This window comes from Myripristis murdjan, chromosome 21 (genome assembly GCF_902150065.1).
Source record: "Myripristis murdjan chromosome 21, fMyrMur1.1, whole genome shotgun sequence".
Taxonomy (NCBI): Eukaryota; Metazoa; Chordata; class Actinopteri; order Holocentriformes; family Holocentridae; genus Myripristis; species Myripristis murdjan.
This window is the reverse complement of record NC_044000.1, coordinates 23833066-23858295: the sequence shown is the minus strand read 5'-3', so window position 1 is coordinate 23858295 and position 25230 is coordinate 23833066. Positions and strand designations below refer to the sequence as shown.

General features: G+C 42.2%; 2 protein-coding genes across 6 annotated transcripts; one reads left to right on the top strand and one right to left on the bottom strand.

Annotated features, from left to right (window-relative positions):
* Positions 1-312: 312 nt before the first annotated feature.
* sf3b1 (splicing factor 3b, subunit 1) lies at positions 313-15929 on the bottom strand. Of its 5 annotated transcripts, XM_030081684.1 has the most exons (24): positions 15859-15886; positions 14226-14398; positions 13694-13795; positions 13301-13415; positions 9620-9699; positions 9268-9459; positions 8550-9012; positions 8340-8461; positions 8022-8219; positions 7786-7887; positions 7136-7315; positions 6959-7045; positions 6372-6642; positions 5785-5930; positions 5293-5439; positions 4757-4882; positions 4099-4320; positions 3675-3857; positions 3468-3579; positions 3149-3269; positions 2658-2789; positions 2268-2540; positions 1933-2149; positions 313-980 (listed from the first exon to the last, which is right to left on the bottom strand). In XM_030081684.1, the coding sequence occupies exons 1-24, from the start codon at positions 15884-15886 to the stop codon at positions 822-824; spliced, it is 3951 nt and encodes a 1316-aa protein (XP_029937544.1). In that variant the 3' UTR covers positions 313-821. The 5 variants fall into 5 exon arrangements, 3 of the variants coding, with proteins under 3 accessions (XP_029937544.1, XP_029937545.1, XP_029937546.1); XM_030081685.1 differs by lacking the exons at positions 13301-13415; positions 13694-13795; positions 14226-14398; positions 15859-15886 and adding an exon at positions 10049-13212 and having other exon boundaries at positions 822-980; XR_003930316.1 differs by lacking the exons at positions 313-980; positions 1933-2149; positions 2268-2540; ... (13 more) ...; positions 8340-8461; positions 8550-9012 and having other exon boundaries at positions 9390-9459; positions 9620-10892; positions 15859-15929.
* Positions 15930-17108: 1179 nt separating this feature from the next.
* On the top strand, positions 17109-24042 carry coq10b (coenzyme Q10B). Its single transcript, XM_030080608.1, has 5 exons — positions 17109-17258; positions 19794-19949; positions 20675-20867; positions 21733-21834; positions 22156-24042. Exons 1-5 carry the CDS (start codon positions 17161-17163, stop codon positions 22321-22323), a joined length of 717 nt encoding a protein of 238 aa, XP_029936468.1. The 5' UTR covers positions 17109-17160; the 3' UTR covers positions 22324-24042.
* The last annotated feature ends 1188 nt before the right edge of the window (positions 24043-25230 follow it).

The window sequence follows — 25230 nt, the reverse complement described above, 5'->3', positions numbered from 1 at the left end:
ATGTGCATATACAAATAAACATAAGCATTCATCTTTTCTAAGCACTACAGAGCAGAAAAACAATGGCAGTCTGTCCTTTGGCCCACATCAGAGAAAAATGTTCACCCAGCATGTAACAGGTATGCCCGTACGCATTGTTGACTTTGTACTGAAGGACAAGCATTGACGTCATTGTTGGAGGTCGCAATTTGTATGTTTATTCCCCTTATTTGAAACAGACTCGCAGCTAGTCTCTGAAGTTTGTAAACCGTGACCAATGTCCTTAACTGACAAGTAGTTCACATGGAGGAAGATAAACTCACTACACAGAAATAAAATTTTATACACAAACATTTTATTTGATCAAATAAAGCAATATCCTAATAAGAACAGAGGAGGTGTGAAGTGATGGGAGAGCATGTAGAGAAGTAGCCAGTACAGAGGCCTATCAATACACAGAAAAACCTAAAGATTTTAAAAGATTTTGATGACTGCTTTGCATTCCTCAAGAAAAGCTACTCTGACCTCAGTCACTCCTTACAGGGAACACTCACAAAACAGAGAATTAAAACAAAAAAGTACATACAGACTCTACACTGTTCTGTTTTATATTTCCCCTAATTTCACTTTTTCTCCAATATAGACCAAATCAGAAGGTGACAGCCAACAGAGACCAAATGTATCACTGTTAGATTGTCTGACACCTGTAAGACTGGCTAAGCTGAATAATAAAAAAAACGGACTCAGTCCTCATCAGGATTGATGGAACAACAGAGGAGAGATTGTTGAGAGAAACCGAGAGTTAAAGGAGCGAGGAGAATAACGAGCGCACACATTTATATTTACAAGACGTACTCCAGCTCATAGCGGATGAAAGGGTTTTTCTCATCGTTGTAGACTTGTGGGTAGTGGGCGATAAGGGCGTCTTGGGAGCCAATGTAGATGGAGTTGTAAATCTTCCAGTAGACATCTCTCACCTTTCTGGCTGGGTGGAACAGGCCCTGGAGAAACAAGCAACACAACAAGGTTCAACAAGTTGACTTTACTGTCTATGTTTTTACATCCACAACCAATTTTATTCTTTTGATAAACATGTTTTGGCAGATACCACGAGTTCAGTGACTGAAACTATTGTTAACTTCTTCTTTTTCCTGGGCACTGTTAAGGAACTTAACAGATGTACAAAATATGGGTGCACAACTATGGCAAAATAATAATTCTAATTATTTTTTGAACCAAGGATCCAGATGTTAAACCACAATGACATAGGTTTCCAAGAAGTGCAATAACTTTTCCATCATGAAAATTCTCATTTTCAGTGCAGCATTTCTCCAAGTAGCAGTAGCTACCAAGACTTGTTTTCATTTTTACTGTCATACCCTTTATTTACATGATGCAAATACATAGTCACTACTTAATTACTTTAGAATCACAGCTACAATACTACGGCAAACTTTGCCCAGAAGCCGTACTGTTTGTCTCCATCTGGTTTAAAACCAAAGTGTCTCCACACGACAAACAATGATCCACTAAAACCTAAAACACTGATTTCATGTTCAGACTTGAGTGATTCACTGTTTTCCACTCTGCTTAAGACTGTTTTTAAAGATGATCTGTTATGATTCTCTGTCTGTTTCTTCACCTTAACTTGTGTTTTGGTCACACGGTAAACATTACACATTCAAAGGTTGTGTCTGGTGACGCATAGCGGAAACATTTGACACACCACACAAGCAACTTCAGGGGAAGTGAAAATAATACTGACATCTCAATACTGCAAAATTACATGATTAAATGTGAGAACAGACAACTGCAATATATAATTATCTAAATAACATTATGCTGCCCTAGTGTTTATTGCAAACTAATAATAAAAGAATGAACAGGGAAGAGGTGGTTCAACTGTGCAGAAAAAAATGTTTGTTTATAAGAGATGGTCCTGGCTGGCCTTACCTGTAGGCAGTACTGCAGCATGCGGCAGGGTCCGATGGCGACCCTCAGCCCCTCCAGGGCACCCATGACGGCCTGGATGACGTGAGGTGACGTCTCAAACACGTTGGGCCACACGTAGTTAAGCAAGTGATTGAGGGAGTCTTCGCAGCCGAAGCCGTAGACGCCCAGGGACATGTGCTGTACGACCGCGCTTGCCGTCTGTCTGTGGACCAAGTCCCTGCAGAGAAGAAGAAAAGGGTCAAAAGTCACTGGAATATGTACATAATAACCCATGACACATTTATTCAGGAAACACAAGATGGCAGAGATTCAGTAACCATAGTCCTCCAACTGACCTGTCCATCAGTGCATCCTCCAGCAGTGGTGTGACGGCGTAGATGTAGTCCTTGCCCATCTCTCCGATGTACTCAAACAGGAAGGACAGGGACTTTAGCACGCCATTCTGCACGTTCAGCTCAGGCACACGATATTCATTCATGAGCGCGGGCAGCACAGTGAATGGCGAGCAGGTCTCAGCCACGATGGCAATGGCTACGGTGGTGCAGACACGGTTCTGACGTTCCTGGACCTTCAGGTTGTTGAGCAAAGTGGCCAAGACATCGTGGGGACTGGGAGGAGCAGAGGGGTAGGAACAATTTAGGACAGCACTTCTTGTGATTTATGATGTAGCAAAATAAATACTCAAAGATTTGTTCAGGATAAGGTGCTGTAGTATTGGTACTCACCCAATGGCCTTGGCAATGTAGCCAAATGTGTTGACGGTGGCTCTGCGGATAGCCTTCTTGTGAGCTTTGAGCAGCTCCAGCAGCTCAAAACAAATCCTCATCCACTCCCTGGCTGACACATACTCTGCTCCCCTAAACACAGACAAATAGCAGTGAGGCAAAAAAAGATTTGTGGTTTTCCACCTTAAAAGGCTAAAAAGACAGATAACCATAATTCGCTGTGTAAAGCAACAATTTTATTATGGTGGTGAATACTAGTGTGAAGAAAGTTTGAGGTCTTTTCATATCATAGCGGAACGAATGTAAATCAATGACTGAATAAAAGGTGAGAAAAATTATATTGGAGTTCTAAAAAACTAATGCTTATATTGGGAAAAGATTAGCAGAAACAAAGTATATTAAGCCAAGATATTATGTTAAACATGCAAAAATCACTGGTAAGATCCTTGAAGTGCCTATTATGGTATATTATTCTTCTCTCCCATATGTACCTGTCAGCGATCCTTCCCACCAGGTCAATACAATTCTCCTGCACCTTCTCATGTCTGTTCTTCAGGATGGGTGTCAAACGAGGAAGCAAGTCTTTGATTGGGGGAGTCATCTTGTGCATACCTGCAATGGAAGAGAAAGTGACCAATCAGTTCTCAAGATGTTTCCTTTAATGTGTGTGTCGAAGTCTGATTGGTGTTACGCCAAACATGCCCAATGCAGCCATGTGTCATGAAAAGGAAGATGAAGCTCTTTAAGGTTTCAGGCAAAACATGATAACAGTGTAGTTGGTAAGTTGATGTATTTTGTAGAGTGACATACCGATAACATTAACAATGGCCTTCAGGGCTCCTAGGATGCTACCCAGCACCTCAGGGTATTCCTCTCCCAGGTACTCATACAGCACCACACCCAAGTGACCCATCAGCTTCTCCTGCAATGGCAGAGGCAGAGAAATCACACATTAGTTTACATTTATGCAGTTTAATCTGTGTTTAGTTGTTCCTATGTGTTCATACGAAGATGTACCTCCTGGCAGGTCTTCATGACCACAGCGGTGCGGGAGATGAGGTCAGCAGCCTGCTGTCGAACTTTGGCAGACTTGTTGTTTAGACGCCACAGCACTGTACCACAAATCTGAGGCAGGTAGGGCTTCACACGCTTCCCCAGGGCGTTCACCACAGTGCCAAAACCATTCAGCATCACCGAGTCCTGGAGAGGGGAGGGAGAGACACAGATGTAAATGGCTTGTTTAAAAAAACAAACAAACAAACAAACAAAAAACAACAAAAAAAGAACTTATGGTATTACTCTGGTGTTTCCAGTTACCAGTTAGATTTTGCAGGGAGTGAGCATGTTCCAAAATAAATACATGTTCAAGTCAAATCTAATAGTGTGTACGATACAATTCCCCACTTGCTCTTGTTTATTTGATGACTGTGAATCCTCTCACCTCTGTTGTCTGTTCCTGGAAGGCGTACAGAATACCGTCAATAAGCTGCTCTTCCAGCTTGTGGTCAATGTCGGCTGCCCCCAAGTTGCCCATAATCTTTTCAATGGTCTCCATCACCATCTTCCTGTACTGCTCAGCCTCGTCTTTCAGGTCATCCACAATGCGTGAAATGATCTCTGCTGCTCCCACCTTGTTGGCCAGCTCCACCGTGGTGTCGACCAGCTGCAGGTGGAGGAAAGACAGAGTGAGTTACAGAAAGTGTGCAGATGCTTCAGTAGTTTCACAATTCATCACCCTTTAAAACCAATTATTTTTTCTTTTTCTGTGCTTCTCCATTCAATTTCAGACCAGTAAGAAAGACTAACACACTTCATTCTTTAATAGCTTAATACTATGAACTCATGGTGATTATTTTGCACATGCATATTTAGTCGAGAACATTGTTCTTCACAACTTAGCTTATATTCAAATTAATTTTAATGACACAACATTACTATAACTTCTAGTTCTTCATCTAATGGTTTATTAGTTTGGACCACTGCAATGTGACAGTACACGTAGCTTGACTTTTTGATTATTTTAAAATGTACTCAGGCAAACATAATATCATACTGAGGTGAAGCCAATGGTTCTCAATCCTGCTAGTTTCCATTCTGACCTGTCTGTAGTTGCGTCGGTCCAGAGCCATCCTGTGCTGCCAGAAGTGTTTGAAGAAGGGGGGCAGGATCTCTGTCTTGATGTAGTTGGCTTCCACACCATCAGTGCCACAGCACTGCTTCACCACCTGAAAGACAAGGCAGAGCACAGGTCAGAGACAGAACTGCATGTTCAGGTAACTGAAAGCAACTGAGGGTTTTGAGGTTCGAGGTTTTGCTTGGTCCTTTATTTCTTAGTTAAGATAAAGACAAGACATTTATTAGCCCAGGTTTTGTAGTTGTAACCAACGGGTGCAGGGTGAGAACAGAGAGGACACAGATGTCAGCACTGCTAGCTCTCGTGTTGGTGTCTATCTAGCGAATTACTAGCCCTGATCTTACCATGGAGAGGTTGAACAGGCGAGAATGATTCGCAATAACTTTACAAAACCAAGTATCAGGGCTTGCTTCACTCAAGTTTCACACAGAACACCATGACATTAACAGTTCATTTACATGCACAGAGTAAGCATGCATAAATATTGTTTCTATGTGGTACCTTGAGCACAATCTTTTTCATTTCTTCATCAGGGGACTGGAACTCTCTGATGAGGATCAGCATAACTTCTCTGGTGTAGTAGTTGGCGTACTCAGCGTCCATCAGGGGGATCAGGTAGCCAATGGCCTTCAAGAAGGCAGCCAGACCCTGGTAACAAAGAGGGACAGTCAAATGAGTGGATTTTTCAAACTTGGCACACCTTTATTCAGCCTAATAAATGTTTTGTCTGCTACTGCCAGCAGAGAATTAGTGGTCTATCATCCGATCTCTACTGAGAGCAGCAGCCCCTCATAGGAGCTTCTATAGCAAGCAAAGATTCACACTGTAGCCACACACAGGCTTAGTGCTGGGTGTTGATCTTGCACTGGATGCTTTTTGAACTTCTCCCCATAAAAGTAATGAAAATAGGTTAACAGTTTTCATCAGTTCTTAATTCATGGTCACTGAAGGGACACGTCCTCCATTCATTCAAGGGTGAGCTGGTGTTCTTACCTTTCCTCTGTGCTGTCTGATACCCTTCCATAGGGGCTTCAGGACTGAATCAAATGACTCAATACCATATGGAGTGGCAGCTTCAGCTAGAGCAGCAATAGCCAGGGCACTGATGGTCCTCACCTTCTGCTGCTCATCCACCAGACCTATGGACATAAATAACCAAGACTGACATTTAGAACTCAAATACATTATGATCTAATTATGTTTATTTTTAGTATTTACTGAAAATAATAATTAAACCTACATCATTAATGTGTAGGCTTCAGCAAATTAAAGTAAACCTTGTTTAAGTCAATTTTAAACAGCAGTTCAAAAGATGTCCAATGTCAATGAGTTTTATGTGACTGAGCTGAGATCAGTTTTATGAAACTGAGCTAAGATCTCACTAGGAAAATACAGTACACTGAGAAACACTGAGAAATCACAAGGCCTCGGCAACTGTTAATACCTTAATAAAAGCTGTAAGGAAATGCATATAAGACCTCTTGAGACACTGATAATATCGTTATACACTTGAACAATTCCTGCAGACAACCCGATGTATTTACCACACATCACAGATTGAAGTATGGTAGCTGACTCACCATGCTCTATAATCTCCACCAAGCTGCGGAGGTGGGGCAGGATGGCACAGCCCATAAGGATGGCAATTTGTTGCACGATCTTGATGCCTGTGTGCCGAGCCTGCCAGGACTTCTTGCTTTTACACACGGCTTTGAGGAAAGGCAGGAGGGAGGGAATGCCCAGGGCAGAGGCCACCACCGCGAAGGCTCTGGCTGTGGTGTTTCTGACGTACTCGTCCATGTTGTCAATATCTGGACGCATTGTGGAGATCATGGTAGCCAAACCTGCAGCCTAAAGTAAAAGGAGTGCAGAGAAAAGTCAAGTCAGGAATACCAGAAAACAACAAAATAGATGTCTAAATACACTTAAATATGTACTGAAAATGAAATGTTTGCAGACTGTGTAACTGTAACCAACGGGTGCAGGATGAGAACAGAAAGGACATTGGTGTCCGGTCTGCTAGCTCTCATGTTGGTGTCCATCTAGCGAACTACTAGCCCTGATCTGACTATGGCGAAGTCGAACAGGCGAGAATGATTCGCAGGCACCACACTGTGCCCGGTGCATGGACGACGACATACTGCAAAAAAATGAAGCAATGCCTCACCTTGGCCAAGTTGGAGATGATCTCTCTGCCTTCCACTCTGGCATAGTAGTCCTCATCAATTAGCAGGGGCTCAATCACCACCAGGATCTAGACACAAAAACAGACAATCAGCACCTGACACACAAATAGAACACAGTCCTCTGTCATACATGCATAGGCCTCTCATCCTGAGCTTACCTTGTGCACATATGGTCGAACCAGGTCATCCAGTTTGTAGAGAATGCGATCAATGACTTTAACTAGAAGATGGCGCTCCTGATCCTCCAGGGTGGGCGACATGAGCAATGGCAGGATCTGGTTGAACAAGGGACCTGCTCCAAACTCACGAGCCTTATCTGTGATCTGACGCAGAGCCGCCTAGGATGAGAAAGAGGAGAAAGCGTCAAACTTAAGCGCACAGATAACATTGTTTAGAATGGCCTTCAGTGTCCACGAAATCTGATAAATATTTGTCTGCTGCTCCCAGTGGAGCACTGTGGTCAACCTGCTGACCTCTACTGAGAGCAGCAACTCCTCAAAGAGGAGATTTTTTTGCAAGCAAAGATTCACACTGAAGCCACACACAGGCTTAGTGCTGGGTGTTGATCTTGCACAGGATATTGTTTTTATGTTCCGTCTCTTGAGAAGTGACCCGCTCCCTCAACTAATCTGACAGCAGTGGGAAGGAATGGACTTGCCAAGAAACCCCGCTGCACACTAAGTGCTTTAAGAAAACACATAGGAGTTTTGGGGCCTCATTTACAGTGGTGAGGAATGGTGTTTTAATTGAGCATACTGAGAGTCAAATGGTGAGGGTTCAAACTAAGGCAGTGATTATGGTTACGAACCTTCCTCATGGGTGGTGTTCCATTTTTAATCTTCAGCAGCAGCTTCATGATCTTCCTCTCTTTCTGCTCCTCAGGGCTCAATGTCGACTCATCCACCTCCACCTAACACAAACACACAGAGCCACACGTAGTGTCAGTGCACAGACCTACTGAACTTCAGACAGGACAAACATCCAGTTGTGTGTTTTAAACTGTGTATACAGTGTACAGTCAAGAAACGTGCATTCAGTGCTCACCAGCAGCTTGTCAAAATACTGGATGTCATCAGGTTTGAGGAACGGGAGATTTCCAGAGGGCTGGTCGTTGACCTGCTTCATGGAGCGGTCTTCTGTCTGCATGTGGAAGCCTGTCATGCCTCCAATAGGAGTTGGGGTAGCGGACAGCTTACGGGCTGGTGTGCGGATGGGAACGTAGCCTGCTGGTGGAGGCAGGACCTGGAAAAAAGAAAAACATACATCTGTAAACACTACAATTTATCTTTTAAATAATAAATAAAAACTTTGTTTTCTGACTGGCAGTTTTTAAATCTAATAAGACTGAAATGGGGCATGTACCTTGTATCCCTCAGGAAACATGGCATCAAGCTCTTCATCTGTGAGTGGCCGGTTCCTTTCATCAATTTCTCTCTCCCACCTCCAGGCCTGCAGCTGCTCTGGGGTCATGCTCATCAGGTGACCTGGACACAACAGAAAAGCAAAGTTTAATTTTAAACACAGCAGAACCTTTAAGAATGCTAGAGCGAGTTTAATGACTAACTTGTTTACCTGGGGTTGGGGTAGCCATGTTCATGGCTGGAGTTCCTATGGGGGTTTTCCCCGGTGTAAGCAGTGGTGTGGACGATCCCATCTGACTGGCAGGGGTTTCATCCCAGCGAGACTTCCTCTTACTGGCCCCTGGAGTTGGGGTCTCTCCCACCGACTCATCTCCTCTGTCTGTGCGCGGGGTCTCAGCCCAGCCACTCCCGTGTCCGGGGGTCTCCCTCTCTGTCTTAGGGGTTTCGTCCCAGCGGTTTTTGCGAACGCTACCGGTGGCTCCTCCATGGCCTGGTGTAGCGTGACCAGGTGTGTCTCTGCCAGGGGTGGCAGCGCCAGCTGGTGTGTGGCTGGGAGTGGGGTCCCACATGCGCGTGCTGGGGGTGGCTCCTGGAGTCTCGCTGCCCTTAGGCCGACCAGGGGTTTCATCCCAGCGGCTATTGGAAGGTGTGTGTGCAGGTGTGTGCCCTGGGGTCTGAGAGGACAGAAGAGAAATATATGAAATAAGATAATTATGAGCACAATCCTGCAACTTGTCAGACATTGTTGCCAGGTTCCCTTTAAGCTAGCAAGTTACTTCTATTATTATGTTGAATCCCTTTTAAGTCCAAAGACATATGCAGTAAGAGACCATGTTCACTGTAAACAACAAGGGAAAATCCAACCATCATAAGAACGCTCCGGAAAACTGGCCATCCAGTATTAGGATATTAAAACTCAGGCCACTCACCTCTGCAGAGGCGTCAGCCTGGTCCCAGCTGGACATCTTTTTGGGTGTTGTGTTGGAGGGGGTTTGGTTTTGATCAGCTGTCTGGTCCCAGCGGCGCTTGCGCTTAGCAGTGGCTTGGGAGGCAGCAGAGCCGTTCACAGCCTTCAGGTCTCCCGATTTGGCCTTCTCTGCCAGCTGCTGACGGATCTCTTTCTGCAGAGACACACAAATGTCAGGACAAAAAGCACAACTGTGTCTTAGAACAAAACACAGGCCTCTGTTCAGGTTTCACAACTGTCACTTGTGTCTGATTGTGTCTGAAATTCTGGGAATAATTCAGTCTAATGTCCAGAGGAAAGTGAATAGATCTTACCTCCTCTTTGGTCAGGTGCTGCTCTCTCATGACGTCCATGTATGACCTGACCTGCAGCTTGGGGTCCGGCGTTTTGCCCCCTGCGCGAAAGAGCACCAACAAGAACACAGAACTCTCATTAGAACACACTCTAGGGACCCAAATTTTAACAAACATAGCAAGCACAAACACAGCCAGCTAACCCTCTCTTTACCAACTGATTAATTTATCATGTTCCATTTGTTTTACAGCTGAATCACAAAACAAAGCCCTAGAGATTTACATATACATTCATCATCTTCTTCTTAGATACAGACATAACAGTTTAAGGAAAAACAAGCAGATACATTGAGAGAAGAGCTGAGGTTGTTGTGTTTTCTTTAAGGAGATTAAGAAGATATAGCCATCACTGATGCAGGGGTCCTGGGCTGTGCTCTCCAGAATACGTACACTTTCAGTGCCAAGGGTCCTTCTGCAGTCAGACTTCAACCGGCAGAAAAGAAGCCTAGAAAATTTCTCTTTACCATTAGTAACACTTTGGAAAAGGGTTGGAACTCACACACAATAGTATACCACCTGTGTTGCATTGATTTATGGCACTCAAAAATAAAGTATCCTCTTGAAGTTTAGCCTCAAAATTAAAAAATAAACAAAAATAAACTGAGGTCCAGATTTCCAATTATTCATAATGAGCAATAAAAATGAAGTCAAGATTTTGATGCTAAATCTAGGAATGACATGTCACCAGAGCACAATGAGAAATAGCAGATCTGATGCTACCTTTGCAGCCAAATATTAAGAGGAAGGAGGAGGCAGGCAAAATTGAGCCCAACTGTCAGTACACAACTGCTGGTCAGAAATGTGAGCAAAGACAGACCAGAGCCACATTCTAAATTCAGACAGATTCCAGCATTAATTACCATTAAATCTTCCTAAATTTAGATCTTGACTTCCTTTTCAGGTCAAAAAGTAAAAAGCAACAAGGAAAGGCAAAAGACTACACTAAAATATTTGGGCAGTAATTTTCCATTTTGCTATTAATTCATAGAATATTAAATCTGTGGTTGTTGCAAAATGATAAGCCAAATTAAAACAGGTAAAAGGCTCAGGGGGTTTAGGTTTGTTGGAGCTGGGCTGCATATGATTCCCCTCACAGGCCCCCCAGACAGACAAGCAGCCAGTGGACCCTGACCAAACTGACAATTGCACACTTCTCTGTGTTCACCATAACCTACACAGGATGAGTTGCTGCACCCTTAACAGAGTGCAGTACAGGACTGGCAAAGCAGTACTGCTGTAGGAGAGAAATTAAGGACAGTTAGTATGGGCCTGTGGTATTGTGGTACACAGTTTTCTTGATAACATATTTCTATTTTACAGAGAGAGTTGTAAAATAGAAATATATTTAAACAACATCTTTGTAAAAAGAGCTCTCTCTACATGCAGACTTTAGATAATGACCTAACTAGACTAAATCTGTGGCACTCACTCCAGCTTAAAGCTCAGGTTCTCAGGGGAAGTGAAGATGTTATAAAATGGAAGAAGCAAAGTTAAACTAGCTGGCTCAAAGTTATTGTTTGTGGTGTATTAAAACTAAATCCTAAATGACTGCATGCTGCTATACTTGTAACTCTATGTCTAAGCAAAGTTTAGATAAATCTTACAGGACTAAGAAATGGTCTACCAATGGTTAATTTATGATAGGCTATATAATAATAAACTTTATAGGCCTGAGAAGTAGGACTTTCACATTTGAGAGCAGAGTATGTCACTAACAAATAAGCAGTATATGTTCTCCTACAAAAGCACTGGAAGAATAAAAAAGCCGACTATCACCTACACCCCAGAAGCCCTAAGTTTACTATGAAAAGTTTAAACTATAATGCAGGACATGGCTTGAAATCTGACACTAAGACAGGCTGGTTTCGAATGTTGGGGCAACTGTACAACACCTATGTATATTTAATAGTCGGCGCATTAAGACTAGCTTATATCTTGTCACACACTGTCCTGTGCCAAGCCCGAATGGACCTTGCATACCTATCAAGGCTGACAAGCCAACAGAGGAGGTAAGTCACCACAAGCCTGATAAATTACACCACAAAGAAAGGGAAACAAACAAGACCTTGTTGTCAAATTCAATTTGTGGGCATTATGTCCTTTTAATACTTGTAAGTCACTGACTGAATATGACCCTAATAATGGGTTGAGTCAAGGTTAAAAGTGGCCCAGCACATTTCTCTCCTCTGCCTGCCTCATGACATAAAGCTCTGTGTGTATGAATGGACAGATCACTGCTTGTTCTCAAGTACTGAGCACAGCAGGGTGTGGCAGATTGCACTGGCAGGTGAATTACGCCAAAGTTGACCCTCAAACCTTCAATTCTCATCCCTGCTGCTAAAATATACTACAGTACGACAGGAGAAAACTGCTCTTTCCTTTCATTTACAGTAATAGTCACATGGGTCTGGTAACCCTTCGACTCACACACAGCCTATCTGCGACCCATGTTTGTTAGGAACACAGCTCCTAACCACCTCCCACTAAAATGTATGGTAACCCTACACTGGGCTTAACATTATTTCATCACACATATTAATCACAAAACGTTCCCTATACATAGTGTTTACAACAATATTTCCTATTCAAAAACACTGAGAATAATGCATGTCCACTTTAGAGTTTGTCAATCTCTGAACCCATTGGCTGTCGTCTGATGGCGATTCAGCCTCTGGGGCAACGGCCAATATTTCGGGACTTCTGGTATAGCTGCTGGCTACTCGCTTCGGTTTCTTTTATTTCACGAGTCGAACGTTTCTTCACAGTACACAAACAGCAATACTTTTTGTAGGTGTTTAGGTGCAGACAACATTTCAGCCGGTGTTTTTTGCTAAGGAATTGAGAACAGGAATCATATACCTCTGAGAGTCAGAACTGTATGCCTCCAAACTTATCAATTCCTTTTATCAATACTGACACGGAGGTTTCCCGCCAAAGTCCAAGCACTGGAGAAGGGGAGATACGCAGGCATGCCCCGCCTAATTTGCCTTTTCCTGGTAGGTGGGAAAAAGGGCACAGAAAAATATGCAGACAGTGCCTATTTATCTTTCCTTCTCCAGGTGACAGACAAAAGGGTGCTTTGTGATGGTGTCGTCAACAGGATTTCAAACTCCTGCGTATTTTCAGTTGTGCTGACGCCAAAAACCTGTGCAGGCCTACTGATCTGGAGTCAATATGGGAATCGATGGAGAATTGGACCTCTAAGCAGAAACGATAACGCCATTTTCCTCCCCACACGGACGGTTTACCTGCATAAAACTACTCGTATAAATGTAGACCAGAATGCTTCTGACACCCGAAATCTTGTCCCTTGCCTACAGATTCTAAGATATATTATATATAGAATCTGTTCATAGAGATTAAGAGGTTGCTGCAGAACTGTAAGAAGATTCAATTGGAAATCACTAGACATAAAAGAAAAGTTACAATGGCAACAAGTGCCCTTGGACCAGAGAGGATTGACCACATGGAAGGCATACTGTCTGGGAAGCAAGCCACTGTTTTGTGGTCGAAGGGTTAAACAGCAAAATGGTGGGCACGAAACCCTTGGTACTCATGGGATCACAAAAACAAAAGAACACCATGAAAAGGGGAAGGAATGGGGAGGATGCAATGACGACAAAAAGGAATGGCGAAATTTACCATCTGCAAAGGGGTCGAGACGCTCAGGGGAGATGATCATCTGTCTGCGACGGGCTTTATATTCATCTTCCCGCTCTGCAATCTTCTGGGGACGATGCTCTGCAAATGGGTCATACTGCACAAAGGAGAGCAAGAGAAAGCAGACACAGACATGTTAGCTTTCCATGATGACATTTTTGTTGCTCTCTCATTTATCTCTCCTTAAGAATATTTTGCACGACCAGTGGACTACACAAAATTGTGCAACCACAAAGCAAAGACTAAAAAGGCATCAGAGTCTGTTGTCTATAACTGTATGGTTATAAAATAGTCTTCTTCCAAAGACAACAGCTTCTGAGGCCTGTGGAGAAAACTCACATACGTTTGCCATGGTATGACACAATTACCACTCACTTGCTCTTCTGACTGGGGTATGGCATTGAGTATTGCCACCGGAGCATGGTATCCCGGCTTTTTCTGTCCCAACAGACTAGTTGACGAATCATCTTCATCATCCTAAAAGAGAAAAAGAGAAGAGGAGTCTAGTCAAGTCTCGCCGATATAGCAAGACTCTCCTAGCTCGTGTACAACAGGCAACGGGGAGCAGTAAAGCCCCTTAAAAATTCTGGAAAAAACACTCCTCTGTCATATGACTAGCTAGAGAAAGAGTAACTAATCACCCATCCCTGATCAGAATCAGAAATACTTTATTGATCCCTGAGGGGAAACTGGGTCAGTTGGAGGATTATATAGGCATAAGCAAAATGATAATAAAAAAATATGTATATGTGTGCATACGAAATAAAAAAAATGGTGTGTATTATTTATATATGTGTATTAATCCTACTTGTGCGTTAATCCTAGTTGTAAAAAAAAAAAAGTATGCACATTATGTATAACTATGTGATCTATGTAATCGCAACAAAATAAAGCAAAAAACACTCACATCCTCCTGTTCATTGGCAGCAATAGAGGTGACATATCCAGCAAAGCGGCTGTCGTTGCCTCCGTAGATCTCCTGGTCATAGAAGCCAGTGGAATCAAGGCCCACTCCCTGCTCTCCCTCCTCCAGCAGGGCAGCCTTCATCCCCTGGATCTCCAGGATCTGGGCCTCTATGTCTGGAGACATAAGAAAAAAAGAACACACACAAACACACGCACACAAAGTCAAAAAATTATTGTACCATTATGAAAGCTAACTGATGGTCAAACTCTTGTCTCTCCAACTCCAAAACTTCATGAATATTCCCGCAAAAGACATTTGATTATGAAATACAAATTAATTTTACCCTCCTATCATTGTTGTGGTCAATTTGACCCCATTCAGTGTTTCATGCTCTCATTGTTGTTCTGTACACATTTTGTACTCATTTGTGTTTGACCCCAGGCTCTTTTTAGATGTACGAAACATATGGGAAATATTAACACTTTACACATAAATGTTTTAGTAATTCTGGATGACACTGGGGAACTGTAACATGCCAGGTCTTCTAATTCGGAAAAATTCCCTCTGCTTTAGGGCCCTCATCTAACATAACCATGCCTGTAGTAGTGTGAGGAAACACTGTTAATGCAAGATTTCAGAGGGAAAAGCATCATTCTCACAAGAATTTTGAGGTATGGAGGAGGGGGTAATGTTTTATTTAAAAGGGATTTTTTTAGATAGCCAACGAGAGACATGACATATACACTTGAGTAACAAGTTGTATTAATATCATTTTCTGTGGGTTTAAATTACTGCGCTCAAACCGACCCCAATCGATTACAAAAATAAAGTTGGTAAATATGAAGGCAACCGGAGATTAAACAAATATCGCGGACATAAGTAGCTAGTATATACAGCAACGCCGTTTTGATCTAACATGGTCATATAGCATAACAGAGCCCAAGATTATATGTATATCCCAATTATATGCATCTGACTTCGAAATCACGTCAAAACTGATTACGTTCATGCACGTTTGTTTGGGTCCAACTAGCTTAACTACAATACAATACAGCAACGTCATTTTAACATTTTGCAAAGCGAAAGTGGCCAAGTAAACTAAATACATATACGTATTGTAAAGTGTCGCCGATTTAACCTGACTGATTAACAATGGTTTCTCATATTTGTTAACGCTAACTTTAACAGGCAGAGAAAGATGGCACGAAACCTCGACAACGTCCAGGGCCTTTTTTTTTTTTTAGCACTAAGGCTAACGTTAGACATGACACATTTAAACAATTGTGAGCTGCGTATAACAGCGTGGTGGGGATAATACAATACATGAACAAGTCTAAGGGGTCGTTATAGCACAAAGTTTTGCATTGTGACCCGGTAATGAGTTGAAAAATACACGCTGAACGGTGGTAAGATAGCAGCGTTGGGTGAGTTAGCCTAGCAACCAGCGCCATTATCTAAACCGTCCGCGTTGCGTTGTGTCGTACCTTGGCCTATTTGGACGTCGCGGCTCGGACACTGCACAAATACACATTTTTATACACAAAGAAACACCATGCAATGTTGTAAACCGCCCCTGTGCAATCAAACGTGATGTGGAAAGATAATTAACTGTATAAAAAGCAAATTATTTTACCTTCGTGTGTTTTGGCGATCTTCGCCATTTTGGTGGTGGTTCGTGAGTGGAACCGGAAGTGTGAATCCCAGTGTTCCGTTACGAGGTAGATATAGCTTGGTGTATTAAAAAAAAAAAAAAAAAAAAAAAAAACAGCTATATTTGCCCGCTCACTTTTTTGTATGTATTTTATGTGTTCATGTAACTAATACACCGCAGAGGCTTTGACATAAATACATTTCTGTGCACGAATGTGAGCGTGTAGTGGACAAAGACTCCGTTTTATTTATTGTCTATAACATTAAGCTTATCCGTCATGCCTCTGCAGCCTTTCGCATAATTATCACTGACACTCATACATTTCAGCTTCTGCAGAGAAATCTGATGTATGAATTTATTTGCGATGCCGCTGTCCAATTCTGGTTTTACTACTGTACCATACCAGTCAGCCCTGTGGAAACGCTGCCTTTTATAAAGATATATTTTTTTATTTTTTTATTTTTTTAATAAATTTAATGAATGTGTAGCATCTGTTTGTGTTGTATTTTTTTTCTAATGGAAGCCCCGTAAAAGAGTTGAACTGGTACAAAGAATCTGAGTCAAATAAGCAAAACAAGAGTCAACACCACAGCAAAATACAATCAGTCAAACAAACGTAAATAGGCCTAGCTCAGTCACAATCAGAAATACTTTACAGAATAAGAAATAGAAAAACGCGTGCCTCAGAAATTTGTATATTTAAAAAATCCATAAAGTCCAAATATGTGCATTAACCTATAAAATATTACAACCACAAATACAAAACTAAGAAACTAAGTATACGTAAAAATGGATAAATAAAAATCTACTTATATACACCATATATACACGAAGATATTGCGCTGGTGGATTGTTTATTGCACTGATGTATTGTTAAAAAATATGTAAAAGCAGACAATGTTCGGCCAAAGCTTTAGATTGTGTGTTGAAATGCTGCCCAGTGTTTGTCAGAGGTTACCCATACAGTGGGGGTGTGTTTGCAGCCCTGAAGCACACTGAACTCCACACGGTAAGGTAAGGTGACACAGGTCGACGCAGCAACCCAATACAACATCCCGTGACATTAATGCGTGTGCACGACCGCGCACGCGATGAACAGACGTCATTAGGCCTCTCCGTGTGATGGACGTGAGAATCGGCCAATGAAAGGCGTGCGTCAACGTTGCTCGTCCAATAGTAGGCCGGCGTTCAGAGGGGTGCGTCCCAATAGGGGCGGGGCCAACAACGTCGGTTAGTGTAGCTGTCAAACGGGCAGCAGAGGGGAAGGCAGTCAAAGAAGGGAAGATGGCGAGAGGTAGTCGAAGTCTCCGAAGAGTCGCTGACTGTCTGAAACAGTTACCGTCCCCTGCCAGCCGGGAAATACAGACGAAGAGCAACGTTAGGTAAATATACTTTATTTCGTTATCACCGACGTTAGCTGGACGCAACTGAAAAGACAAATTTAAATAGTCTCTGCTAATGGCTAGCGCAACCGAAACTATTCCATCTTTTTTTTTTTTTTTTTTTTTCATATTTACGAACTCGAGCTATTCTAAGAAATATAGCCGCTAATATCATTTTACATTCCACTTTCCACTTTGTAGATTGTCTTGGTTAGTAACAAGTGACCGAGCCACTTAACATTACTTTAGCTCACTTTTTTTTTTACGTTTTGTGTGGTGTTTGTGTTATTGGCAGTGAACTAGCTAGGCCTCTACCCGGCAACATACTGTGACCCACCCTTTCGAAGCAGCTGGACTGCAGATAATGTTGATGTTTTCATTTACAAGGGAAATACACTGCTATTGTTCTGCAAACATATCTGGGTCAGTGTTGCCTGTTCATGGTGCAAACCAAACAGACTGTTTTTAGTCCAGGTGCATCAAGCCTTAACCAGCCTTCGATGTGTAACACCCTATAGTTATTATAGATAGATAAGTTGGTTTGTTTTCCCTTTTTTTTTTTTATTTCTCCTACAGCTACTATACGGTGTTATGCAATATCTCTTGATAGCCATTTTTATCTAGGGTTTAAAATCCAGCAGCTTTGCCCTGTCGGGAAAAGGCCTTTTTACATACCAGCTGACAGGTGTAAGATAAGAGCACTGCCATTACTTTCCCAAGAGGAGATAAAAGTGAAATCCAAGTTAACCTCTAGCACAATGTTTTGGAAGGTGGCAAATTGTTTGGAAGTCCTACTCGTCAACCATACAGATTTTGATCTCCCAGTACACTCCTCCCCCATATTATACACATACACAGACTGGGTACATTGAGGTCAGTGCCATGTTTCAGACTCGTATTTCACTTGTGAATGGATTGTCTCTAAGTATAGACTGGGTCCTGTGGGTACATGTTGATGATGACACAGAAATTGTCACATCACATTTAATGATGACATAAGGGCTAGTTATATCTCAACATCTGTCTTGACTATTATGTGTGTGTGTGTGTTATCAGATGTCTAGGGCTAGAGGCATTGTGGCCAATGTGGCACAGGGTTAAAAAGGCTGTCGTGGGATCACCAGGCATAGTGTGCAAATAGAGCTGACAGATCCCTTGGCAGTGGCCAGTGACGGTGACCTCTCACATTGCTACGGGCAAGAATAATGTGAATTGTGTGCTTATTGCCTGTATTAAGGTCACCAACAGCTAATTTTTCCCTCACCCAGACTAAATGGAGGCCACTCATTCATGGAGTTAGAGGATCTGGCTGACGGCTTTCCCTTTGATCACATTGGCTCCCGTTCAGCAACTTCGTCTTGAGACCAAGCCAGAATAAGGAGGACAAAAACACACATAGGGAAAATGTTTTGAATGAAATATTTTGTCTCATGATCAGATCTGTTTTGATTTGGCCGGACATTTGTATCTTGCAGCTTTAAGATGGAAAACAGCCCTGTGACTCAGTGACATTGGAATTCCAATTAAAAGATTCCTGTGGGTTCAAAGCTTTATTCTTTTTGTTCCTCTCTGTTTTGGACTTTAGTCATGCAGTTAGTATTTCGGAGTGAGTTTTTAGCAAGAGAGAATGTGAGGTGTTCGCTTTCACTGGGGCATCAGGTGAATGGAGTCCATGAGAAAACACTCAGCACATGAACTTGCAGCGTGTAAGCTGATGCTCAAGGCTAATTTTTGCTATTCCTTGAATTTCTCTTGTATTACGCGGTAGCGCTACAGTCGAGGTCTAATCATTAACCTCATTCATCAGCTTCTCTCCCCCAGGCCAAACAGAAGGGTACATGCATGGAAATGTACAACAGGCAGCCACATAACATTCCAGCCCTGATGGTTAGGCCACAGTGTTTTACATATGCAGGTACTAAAGTGAGTACCCTTGACCTGATTTCATTCTGCTTGACTGTTCTCTCAGTCAGTCTGTCTCTGACCTATTTGATTTGAGTTACGAATGCCTGGCATGTGTTGAATGAGGGCTTCCATATAAAGCCTTGCTGTTCCCTAGGCTTAAAAGTGCTTATGTGGCTTCCTGTCACATTGTCCTTGATTAACAGGTATAGTTGGCTCATTAGCAGGAGACTTTGTGTAGATCTTGATCCTGAGAAGTTAAGGTAATGTTCTCAAGAACGATGACCTGGTTTGAGGTCAGTAAGTCACTGAAAGGCTCATTGAGATACCAGAAAATGCCCTCTCCCACCCTTCCCATTCCATATGGTTTTTGGGAAAACATTTTAGGTATTTTGCAGTAAGGAATGGTCTTAAAGAAAAAGGTGGAAGTTTTTCTAGACCTGTCAGCAAAAGAACAAAGAACTTCTAACACGTTCTAACTTCATTGTTAAAGAATTTCCACTTCTACTGTTACTGTACTATAAGGTAGTTCATTACCTCGGCCCAGCATGGTTGAATTTTGTGAGAGCATGAGTTTGAAATCCTCATGTTGATTTTCTATCTCCATCGTCCTCATTTTCATATTTGTTTTAGATACCTGTCATCATGTGGGATCCTGATGACACGTGTGCCACCCCTGCTGAATGCAGCCATGCCAGGGCGTGCCATGCTGATGCCAGCCCGCAGCTTTTTTAACCTCGCCGATTCTCTCTCCAAGAGAAGGGAATACTCAGAGAGACGCATCATCGGGTGAGTCATTGCAGTCTGGTTTCATGTCGTCAATCATATTGGAAAAAGTTGTTTTCCAACTAGATTTCTATTTTGCTTTCATTTGGTTTGTCTGAGGATGTTATAAAGACTTTATTTTGCCATATGCCTATTGCTCATTCATACCAGTCAGTGTTTTTTTTTTTTTTTTTTTTTTTTTTTTTCTTATCAGTGTTTTCTTGTTTAGTGGCTTTGTAATCACATCTCCTGGTTAATATGCAGATGATAAGTTTGGGAATTAAAATTTCCAAGCTCTAGAGTCCTATCTGAGGCTCTAAATTTGCATCCAGTGCGTGACGCACTGAATGTCCCTGTGTGTACTAAAGAAAGGTCATAATCACTAAATCTGTTTGTATAAATAGACACAGGCAGCACCAGCTATTTTCCCTGACCAGCAGCCATGCAGTTATGTAACACTAATACGTGAGATGGCCTCGCTGTCTTTCTCTCACACTCATTAGATCTTGACTTTTTTCTTTTTCTCTCTCTTCGTTTTCTGTACCACTCCCTTCCCCTCTCTCCCCCTCGTTCCTGCTGACCTGTGCTGAAATGTTACTGGGTCATGAGCCTGGTGCCTTGTCAATCTTGTTTAGAGTTATGTCACAAGTTGTTCCATTAACAGCCTTCACCTAGTTGTTCACATACTGTGCGGGAATATATTTAGATGTCTGGGTGTTTCAATGGCTTTCTCCTCTTTGTCCTTGCAGGTATTCCATGCAGGAGATTTATGATGTGGTGGCCGGGGTGGAGAACTACCGCCTCTTTGTTCCCTGGTGTAAGAAGTCCGAGGTGATATTCAAGCGATCTGGTTTCTCCAAAGCCAAACTGACCGTCGGCTTCCCACCTGTGGTGGAGAATTACACCTCGCTGGTTACCACTGTGCGACCCCATCTGGTCAAGGTAAAGTACTGCCTCTATGCCATCTCTGACCAAGAAGGATTAAACATGAAAAACGTTTTTCTGCTTGCTCTGCTTGGCCCTAATGGCTCAAAAGAAAAAATGAAAACAACCATTTTTTATAGATTTAAGAACTTCATTACTATTAAATATAGAATATTGACTAAAGATTGACTTAATACATTTGAAATGCTTGAGGAGAAAAAAAAGGCAAATATAAAAATATAAATCATTGCCAATGTGCAAATTCACACATTTATTTATCACTTGTTATTAACTTTGCATTTTAGAACATTTATTATTGACTTTTCATTTAATGAGGCCAGTTTCCCATTTTACACTCACTAAAGTGTGTCAGTGTAATGGCATTGTAACATTGGCTGACTAGTCTGATTCCATCTGATTATCCAGGCTGTGTTTCAACCTGCCTCTCCATTTGAGTTCTCTTGGCACAGACACACCACAAGCTGCAGGAACTCAGATACGCTGCAGCGTTAGAGTGAACTAAGGTCATACTTGGCAACATTAAACCTTGATTGCGTTGGCAAGAAATGAAATCAGCATCAATTTGGGAGGAGCTGGTTGTTAATGTACCTGGCACCTGGCAAGCCACCCAAGTATTAACATTGTGTAGAAACACGGCACAGCATGCAAATGGTGACCAACCTGATCGATCTGTGAGGCTTCTATTTACTCGGCTGTACCATTTTTTTTTTTGTTATCTGCAGCTTAGATCTAACATGAAGTACTAAGCTGGAAAATACAGTACAACCAAGCCAAATTAGAAATTCTTGAGGCTGATGAGAGACTATTCATTCCTGCTGACATTCATCAAACCTACTGTATGTGTGTGTGTTTTGTTGAGCAGGCATCCTGTTCAGAAGGTAAACTGTTCAACCATTTGGAGACGGTGTGGCGCTTCAGCCCTGGCCTTCCTGGCTACCCTCGGACCTGCACTGTGGATTTTGCTGTAAGTTGTAGGCCTTTGTCTTTCTAGCAATCTAACGTGTGTATGTGTGTGAGAGAGAGAGAGAGAGAGAGAGAGAGAGAGAGGGGGGTGGGGGCGGGGGGGTTGTAACTTAATCTTCCCTCCCACATTTGTCCTAATGTCTACATGTGTTGGCTTCTCCACGTGGCTCAGCTTGGCATGCTAGCACGTGCCAGTGTTGTATTTCTCATTTGCGTCGTTGTAGGCCATAGGTCTCACACACACACACTCTTGACGCACATACAGAGTTGAAAATTCTCTTGACAACATTAACATTTTTCTTCCTCCTGCTCTGCTCCTCAGATCTCCTTTGAGTTCCGCTCCCTCCTCCACTCCCAGCTGGCTCACGTCTTCTTCGACGAGGTGGTTAAGCAGATGGTGTCAGCGTTTGAGCGCCGTGCTGCCAAGGTGCACGGTGCCGAGACACACATCCCCCGTGAGCTCATGTTCCACGAGGTTCATCACACGTAGCACCAGTCAGAACATACACACACACAGACACACACATACACACACACACACACACACATTCACACACACATTCACACACAATGCCAATGTCAGAGAGAGAAAAGAGGGAAGGGGAGAGTAAAGGGAGAGGGGAAAGACGCTACCTCTGTGCTAACTAAAAACTGCAGTGTCTTTCTCATGAAGACGACCAATGACTTTATTCCCAACAAATGCTTTACAGCTGGATCTAAATTTCTATTAATTATTTATCAATAAATAGTGTACCACTGCACACTATATGTCAGGTTTTCCTGCTGGTTTTGAAACACTTAGACCCAACAAATTATGATCTTGGTGCTAGAAGGACGCTGACCCAAATCATCTAACTGGTGTTGGGTCAGGTTGCTGCTAGTGCCGGCACTGCATGGATGGAAAAGTCAGAGGTTAGAGCAAGGTTTGAGGAAGGGCAGGGTTTTGTATGTCAAGTGGAGAGGATGTGATAACCCAACCAGCGATAAAAGAGACTGTCACCTACTAATACTTGGGCCCAACTAGTATTAAAAACCTTAATGGTTTTGTGGTTATCTGTGACAACTTGAATGTGTCGGGCACAAATGACAGTAATTTCATAAATCATACAGTGTAATATCAGTTTAGCAAGGCAAGGTAAACCCACACTTCATTGCAGTTCATCATGTAAATCTGTTCCAAGGTGAAAATAAGTGACAGTAGTTTTTAAAGTTAATGTGGGACTTGGGCTGAACTACCACATCTACCATAGGGAAATAGGACAGTGGCACATTCGTGGCTATGCTGGAATAATGATTTCACTTTGTGAGAGATCTTTTTCACAGCAGCAGATTTGAAATGAAATAGCAGGGCAAACACAGGTGATACTAATTAAGGCTGTGTTCCATTTAGGTGAAATGGAATGAAATCTTAATTAATGTTAGTAACACCTGTGTTTGCCCTGCTAATCATGTCAAACTGACGCTTGTGAAAACAATCTTCTGTGAGCTTATCTACGAGGAGGATGTGTAAAAACAAGACTGATAGATGTACTGTATGCTACCAGGCCTTCACACACTCACCTGTTACAAGATGCTGCATTTTTTAACAGTCTCTGTATGGGGCAGTGTCTGTTTATGTGTCTTTAATATTAATAGCATAACGCTGACTTGTCATTCTGAATATGAGCAATGCTGTACAGAAGTTTTCCTCAATGATATATCTGTGGGTGTGTTTGTAAGTGTGCAATATCAGTAGTAGTGTTTGGTTTTAAATGCAGCTAAGCAAGCAAGGATATCCGCTGTCCATAAGGGCCCAAACTGGCTCGGCAGAGGCCAGGGTCACACACCTTGGCCCATTCTGTCAGTCAGATTGCTGATTCAGTGAGGTATCTGCCATCCTAAAACCATTTACAATTCCAACTTTCCAACCCACACTGCTCACCAAGTGCCTCTTGACCTAGTGGCAGCATATTTATCTTTTATTTTTAAACATTATACTCATTTTATCATATTTATTATTAGATTGAGTTTAAGAGGAAGTGTAAATATACTTTATGATCAAGTGAGAAAGACCTATAACCACAAAAAGAAAACAAAAGTTTGTGACTGTATTTTTCATGGGATGGGGGAAGTTTTTAGTTGTTGTGTTTGAGTGTAAATGAAGTTGTGTTGAATGGCTCAAGAAAGATGTACTGACTGCATGATTTATAAACTATTTTTCTAGAAAAAAGGCTCATGGTTGTTCTTTCTGTGCGTGGTTTTATTTACCAACACTCCTTCTGACTGTTTTGTGGCCTCTCAGCTGGACAGAAATAGGGTCATCATGTGAGTGGTAAGAATAGCACTACCACTGGTGTGACGTATGGTTGCTGTTGAACACAGTTGATCACAAGCGTGAAAAATATCAGTTGGCAAATTTGAATAGTGCAGCTTTTTAGTATTGTGCCTTTTGAATCAAGCCAGAATTATTTTACACAATTTAGTGTTCACAAAAGCACATGAATTGCATCTTTTGAAATAAATACCATCATTTATGATTGAAATTTTATACTTTATATAGTGTACACAGATGCCACACAAAGACTAGTGATGGTCACTTGCATAGTTTGGCAGAGGTCTTCCAAAATGTTATTCAAAGATCTGCAGAAACCATGAATAAACTATGGCAGAAGTAACTATCAGTCACTGAGATGATGAAACAAGGTCATGAGATTCATACTTTTCCTTGTAAAGCCTTATTTAGATTTTGGGTGGGGAAGTGTTCTTCTCAGAAACCGATATGATTTATGATCTTTATGATCTCAAGCCATTTGGCCTTTAGTGAAGAAAGTGAAAAAAGCCACAAGCTGTACACTTGTATCCAAAGTGCCTCTCAGAGAAATGCACAAATGCCTCATGTAGGTGGGAGCTGAATCCACATCCCTGGCTTGTTGATGCCACACCGTATTACCTGAGCCAATGGGATCACTTAAACTTAGTGAAATAATACAATCTTAAATGAACAGCACACATCAGAACAACTGGTTTTATTAAATAAACAAATCACCAATAATCAATGTCTACATTGTACAAAACAAAAGTTGAATGATCACTGCTTTTTGCTCTCTTGCAAACAAGAATGTGTCTGAAAGGAAACACCACTTTAGTTTGAAGAAGTGACATTTCTCTGGTTTGCATGATCACTTGTGACACCGGGTCAACGCAGAGCATAACAGGGTTAAATGTGTAAATGTGTGAGCAATGTTGCACAAATGAAGGTTGATATTTGACAGCACCAGGACACCAAAGATAATCACATTAAAATTTTGTGGCTTTGTAACTGGAGCTCCACGACACTACCCAGTCTAACTCCCTCCTCCCACAAGGCATACAATCAAGATAATGTACGACCACTCTTGCACTGTTCAGCTGACCCTGC